The sequence below is a fragment of the Myodes glareolus genome, chromosome 3 (assembly GCF_982192425.1).
Source record: "Myodes glareolus chromosome 3, mMyoGla1.1, whole genome shotgun sequence".
NCBI classification, from domain to species: domain Eukaryota; kingdom Metazoa; phylum Chordata; class Mammalia; order Rodentia; family Cricetidae; genus Myodes; species Myodes glareolus.
In genome coordinates this window covers 98,290,467-98,297,251 of record NC_142028.1, presented here as the reverse complement: position 1 = coordinate 98,297,251, position 6,785 = coordinate 98,290,467, and the positions used below count along the sequence as shown (strand labels likewise).

Sequence of the window (6,785 nt, the reverse complement as noted above, 5' to 3'; positions counted from 1 at the left end):
ATCAGACACACTGCATTTTCTTTAGTGCTTAGTATAAAAAATGCATTAAAAATGATGATAGAAGAGGAGACGTTGCTGGTGGTAGAGGCCTGCAATCCTAGCACTCAGTAGGCTAAGGGAGGAGGGTAGAGTCGCAGGCCACACTGGACTACTGAGCATTTACTCTGTCTCAAATAAATAAGTAAATTTTAAGAACAAGTGCTCAGAGCATGTGTCATCGGTCTTTTTTTTTTCTGATAACAAGTGCACAACTGAAACATAAGGGGATTTTTGTCTAAAAATCTTCAAGTTTCTTGAAAGTTGTTAAAATCAAGCTAAATAACCATGATATAACTGAATAAGAACTAATGTTAACATAAAATGCTGAAACAATATTGTTCAAACTGTCCTGAGCTATTTAAAGATCTTGTGTAAATAATCCAAAAGATTACAAAACATAAACAAAGCCAGATATTAAAATATCTGACCTATCATAATCTTAAAGGACCCTTTAAAGCTTCAAAACGCAGCAAATAATAGGAACGGAAAATTGAGATTTTAATGTACCAGTTTTATTTATCAATTCAAATGATCAACTGTCAGAAGACATTCTTTTAAAAAACAGTATCTGGAGGTCAACAACACACCAGAATATATTAAACGTGTGTGGATTGGAGTGACATGAAGTTATAAATATTGTCTTCTTTATAAAAAGGTATAAAGAAGATGGGATAGCCAAGTAATACCAATTTATAAAACATACTTAAAATGTTGGTCGCAAAAGAGATAACAGCAGATTTAGGGGACTGAATAGGCATTACCCACTCGAACACATCTTTCAAAGAATCAAAAACAGAGGAAGGAAAAGACAAGCAACTGGTCCTCACAACACTGAAAACTTCTGGGAGAGGAGGTGCTGCTGGGCACCCAGTACTTGCTGGGTTCAAACTGGCCCTAGAATAGCTAGGTCTCTCTCTCTTCTCAAGACCCTCAACTGCAAGGTCCTTGGCAGTTGCTCTGCATGGGTGAGAATTAGGAAGTTCTGTCTCCTCTCCATCACACCCCTGGCCAACGACTGTGGCACCCGGAAGTGCCCATGGGTGGGGCCGGCGTCCCAGGAGTGCAAATCCGGAGCTTCCGCGTGTCCAGAGGGGCGGGGCGCAGAGTGCTCCGGGGCGGGGCTGGGGCAGGCCACGCCCCTCGCGCCGCGCTCTCCGGTTACAGCAAGGGCCCGGGGCCGTCCTGGTCCCGGTCCGGGTCCGGGGCGCACAGGCCGGCGGCGGTTTCTCTGAGCGGCCGCTCGCCGCCGTCTTCCGGCGGGCGCGCGCCCTGCTGTTCCAGGCGCAGCTGCAGCAGGGCCCGGCGGTACATGACCTGCAGCTTCTCCAGCCGGGCCCGCAGCGCCCGGGGGCTGCCCAGCTCGTCGTCGGGGCCTCGGCCTCTCGCCCGGCGGTGGGTGGCGGGCTCGTCCGGGCCTCCGAGGGTGGCGTCCGCGGCGTCCCGCTCGTCGGCGTCGCTGTCGCCGGGCGGTAGTCGCAGAGCCTGGCGGAAGAGGCTGCGGTTCTCGCGCTTCAGCCGCCGGTTCTCCAGGCGCAGGCGGGCGTTCTCCTCACGCAGCCGCGCGTTTTGCCGGTCCCGCTCGTCGCGCGCGCGCACCGCCTCCAGGTGGCTGGCGGCCAGGTCGGCGAAGCGCTCCTCTAGCTGTCGCCGGGCACCGCCCGCGCGGCCTCTCCAGCCCACGCCGCCGCCACCGCCCTCACGGCCTAACTCGCCCCGGCTGCCGCCGCCGCCGGCCCCGCCGCAGCTCCCGCGCCGGGTGGCGCCACCACGCATGCGCCACATCGGTTCGGTCTGGTCGAGCCGCCAGCTCCGAGGGCCGAGGGGCCGCGCGCGCGGGGGCGCGGGCTATCTGGGACCCGTCAGGGCGCTCGGTGGCGGGCGGAGGAAGAAAGGTGGCGGGGCGGCTCTGGCGGGAGGCCAGGGGAGGCCGGGAGTTGGCCCGAGCTGAGGCGTGTCCTTTTCTCTGGCGGCCGAGCGGCCCCCCGGGCCTGCGGTTCCTGCTAGGCGCACACACGACGCCCCTGGGGGATCGCTCTGCTGCTTAGCCCGGTGTCCGCGCCATGGACAGCAGTGTTCTCCGCTGGGTGCTGCCACGGCTTCCCTGCCTGCGGATTTGGGCACTGCGGGAACACACCCGCCTCGCCTTGCTCTCCGGCACAGCCTCCAGTGCTTACCTCGCCACTTACATAGCAGTCTCAGAACTAATAAAATGAGTTCTGAGACGACTTTGGGGCAAATTGAATTTATAATTACACTTTTTGGAACCTACCTGCTTAACCACGCCCATGTTAAGACTCACAGTACATTATTGGCCTGAGCACCTGCCACGGGGTGCTTAGAATCCAACAGGTAGCAGTACTCCAAGCATTGGAATACATCCCAATTTCTGGCCAACCTGTACATTGGAATATACATACAATGTAATATATATATATATATAATATAATAAAGCTATAAGGGGGACGTTTGTTCAGTACAGTCCTCAGAATATATGAAATTCAAGACTCATAATTTACTCGAGATACAGAAGCTCAGCAAGTTCCAAACTATCTGGAGACAACTGGATGCACGTTTCTTATTTTCCTAAGGATCTCAGCTTACCAATGCATTGTATTATTGCAAAGTAAAGGATTACATACTGAAGTCAGAGTCTTTGAGAAATATATAGTAACAATCTGTTTCAAGCAAAGTTCTGTTAAAATTTTAAATTCCATAAGATTCCCAAAACCACTGGGACAAGGAGACGAACAGGTAGCACATACAAGAACTATGGTTGAAGTAAGTAGCTGGGAGAACAAATAATTACTCAATTATGATCCTCTATTTTTTTTTCCACCAAATGCTAAACTACCACAAATTTCAGCCCTAAACAGTCATTGCATTGAAGTAACCAATTCAGTGGATTTATTTAAAGGAAAAGCTGTCATTTCTTAATTTACATTAAAAGCAGACAACCTGACCTCTCTGTAGACTACTGAGCCAAGAATATGTTTTTTCTTGTATCCAGAGAGTGTAGTAGGGCGGAGAAAATTCGCTCGCTGGTTTGGATGTGACAACTATTAAAAGTCTGGAATAACTGCATACCTCATAATAAAGTATAATAAAAATATGACAGGAATCACCACCTACATATTAAAAATTAGGTAACAACCCATTTTTATTAGCTTTCTTCGTTTTATCCCATTTATAAAATTATAGTGTTTTACTATTTTCCAGATTCAAGTTGTGTCAGTTCTCTTGTACACTATCTTACAATCAAATGCTGCATTGTCTCTTAATGTTTTGCTCACGAATACTGGCTCTGGTTGAATAGGGAGGCAGACCTACATGGTCTCCTATTTAGACCCCACTCAGCTTCTAAATACTTATATCTTGGTTATGAAATAATGCTTGATGTCTAGGTCAAGCAGCTAGAACAGATTAGAGAGGATCACAGTTATATTACTAGTCTGTTTACTCCTGCAAATAATTATATGTGTATTTTCACAAAAGAACAAAATACTAATATTGTAATTGTGAGTCTGGCAGATGATGTGCATTTTTTTGTAAAAGAAGAGGAAAGGTAGAGAATGAAAACAGAAGACAAAGATGAGTAACAACCAAAAAGATGAGTAAAACTCATGAAGACTGTCTTTTATAAAGTATTTATCATTTAATGTGTGCGTACTTTGCATGTCTGTGTGCCTCCAGAGACCGGAAGACAAAGACATTGTCAGATCCCTGGGACTGGAACAGTAAGTTGTAAGCAGCTGTTTGGAAATTGAGAAAAGAACTTGGTTCCTCTAGAAGCCTTAAGAGTCAGTGCTCTTAACTGCTGAGCCATGTCTCAAATCCTGAAGATTGATTCATTAATGAACATTCACTATGGATAAAGGAAGAGTCCATCAGTATTCCTCAACTGGGACTGAGAACAATGTAACTTCTAAATTGAAAAGGGGTTGGGGACAGCAGAGTGACTCAAATAATCACTGCCCAAATTATTGGTGTATATCTAAATTTAGATTTATTTAGAGTAATATGTCAATAATTGTATAACCTGGAAATGAATATTGCATTTATTTATAGAAATTGTAGCTAGTATGTTATACTTCCTCATATAATTTACAGTGGTCTACACATAAAAATACTACAATAGTGGGTATAATATATCACTTATATGAAAATAAAAAATCATTGAAAATTGTTATGGAACTTTGCTAATGCTAAAAGCATGGTGCTGCAATAGAGCTTAGAAGAAGAAAATGTATAAAACATAAGAATTCCTAGGAAAAACAGACTCCTTCATTTCATGAACAGATGCTTCCATAGAGAAGCATCACCTGCTGGCTTCCTGGAAAGGTCTTGAAGAACATAGGTCATTCTTTTCCTGACAATACACTTCTCTTCAGCTGTGCTTACTAAGGAAGACTCAAAGCAGTAGAGCAGGGAGGGCTGGTCTGCCCACTGGAGAAGAGGGCAAAGGGAAAAACTGGATAAATGTTACAGTTCTATGTCAAGTGAAAAGCTGTGGGGAATTCCAGTCAACTACTTCAACTTTTTGTTTAAGAAACATTAAAGAATAACTACAAGACTCTTAAAAGAGGTTTGGAATTAAAAAAAAAAAAAAGCTTTAACAGTAGTTGGCTTTGTTTGAACAATCTTTAGCTCCACCATCGCTCTTTCCAGTAAAGAGGATTCTTCTTAGTTATTTGCCCCTTCCTTATAGCTTATGCCCATAATTGTTCAACAACCTAAATCTTGTATTTAAAAGAAGTCTCATAAATTGGTAATGAATCTATGAAGTTTACCATCACTATGCTCTTTAGTCTATAATGCCTCAAAATACTTTTACAAATCCTGTAGTTGAGAAAAGTTATGCCCACATATTGGAGAGAAGTTTTTATTTGGTCTGCACTTGATATATTTGTTTTAGTATTTCTCAAAAGAAATTTAGGATTGCAGCAATTGAATATATTACATTTATAGTCTAATCATTCTGTCATGGTTAGATTAATGCCCTATGAGAAAAGATAGCAGAGGCCTTGCTTCTAACTCTGACTTCTCCTACTGAGACATAGAGAAAAGGTGGCCATCTGTTAACCTGCAAGACCTTCACCAGTGGACTGAATCAGCCCAATGACAAATCTTGATCATAGAATTGTCATCCTCCAGAACTATGAAAAGTAATTCTGGTTGCATATGCCATTCAGTTTAAGAATGTCTTATAGCAACCTGAGCTAATAACTACTCTGTTTTATCTTGGTAATTTGGATTGTAAAAAATATGTCAATTTGAAATTCATATTGCACTACTCCTAAATCTGAGTCAGTTCAAGGTCCACTCTGCAGCTTTGAAGAACCCATATGATAGTTATTCTCTTGTGCTTGGCCTCTGATCGATATTCTTGAAAAAAAAAAATTCAACGGAATCAGGGGTCAACCTTTGCATAGGTCTATGTGAGGTTTCTCAGGCAGGAGTAAATGGAGAAAGAAGAATTGTCTAGGATGAGTGCCACTTTCCCTGTGAAGGACCAGATATAGAGAGGTACAAGGAAAAGAAATAAACTGTTTACTTGCCTGCTTTTGCTTTTTCCTGGTGAGTGGATTTATTCTGTTGTTTTGCTGTTGTTACTACAGTTGCTGTTTCTGTGACTGCCATTTTCTTTACTGATACCAGGCCCTTACTTCTTCAGCTTTCTAGCACTGACTGAAGGCCATCAGTTCTGCAGGAATCCTGCAGACCTCCAGTGCCAGCTGTGGGTTCCTGAGATACCCAGCCTCATGGACTGAGTAGTTCTCTAGTTCTCTGCTTCTGCGGCATACTTGAGCTGGTTAATTTTATGTCGTCTTGACATAAGTCAGAGTCATTTGGGGAGAAGGAACCTCAATTGAGGAAGTAACTCCACCAGACTGGCCTGCAAACCTGTACTACATTTCCTTGATTAATAATTGATGTGGGCTCACACAGCTGGTGGTTCTGGGTGCTTTAAGAAACAGACTAAGCACTCCATAAGGAGTAGGCTAGAAGACATCACTCCTGCATGGCCTCTGCATCAACTCCTGCCTCAACGTCTCCTCCTTGTTTGAGTTCCTTCTGTGATGACCCTGAGTAATGTCCTGTGCAATGGAACTGAAAACTGAAATAAGTCCTTTCCTTCCCAACTTGCTCTTGATCATGGTCTTTTATCACAGCAATAGAAACTCTAAGACAGTGTTGATTATCATGGTTATGATATCCAGCCGCTGTTATGTAAGTCAATCTAATATTCCATTTTTATAATTCATTCTAATAGTTCTGTTCCTTTAGAGAATTCTACCACAGTGTCATTTTTACAATACATACATATATCAGAACAGCATCATTACAGACCATAAGTATATGCAAATGTTATATGCAATCATACCTCAACAAAACAGGGAAAATATTGGTCAAATAATGCCTATAATTGTTGGGAGTCTTTATTTATCCCACCTGTCAGCTTCCAAATCACAACACAGAAACTTACTACTTATGAAAGCTTGATCAATAGCTTAGGCTTGTTTCTACTAGCTCTTATATGCTGCCATGTAGCTCATGGCTATTACCTCTCCTTCTGTATGTCTTGCTTGTTCTCTGTCTCTCAGTGTCTCTTGTCTTCTTCTTCATAGAATTTTCTCTGCCCCCCAAATCCTGCCTAACTATTGACTGTTTAGCTCTTTTGTAAACCAATCCTAGTGACACATCTTCACAGTGTACAAAAAAATTATTCCACAATATCTAATCAATAG

The 6,785-nt window shown here is 43.5% G+C and overlaps 1 protein-coding gene across 1 annotated transcript; it reads right to left on the bottom strand.

Annotated features, from left to right (window-relative positions):
• Window positions 1-529: 529 nt before the first annotated feature.
• On the bottom strand, window positions 530-1,945 carry Tusc1 (tumor suppressor candidate 1). The gene has a single exon (XM_085686253.2). The coding sequence runs from the start codon at window positions 1,819-1,821 to the stop codon at window positions 1,198-1,200; it is 624 nt and encodes a 207-aa protein (XP_085542379.2). The 5' UTR covers window positions 1,822-1,945; the 3' UTR covers window positions 530-1,197.
• Between the last annotated feature and the right edge of the window lie 4,840 nt (window positions 1,946-6,785).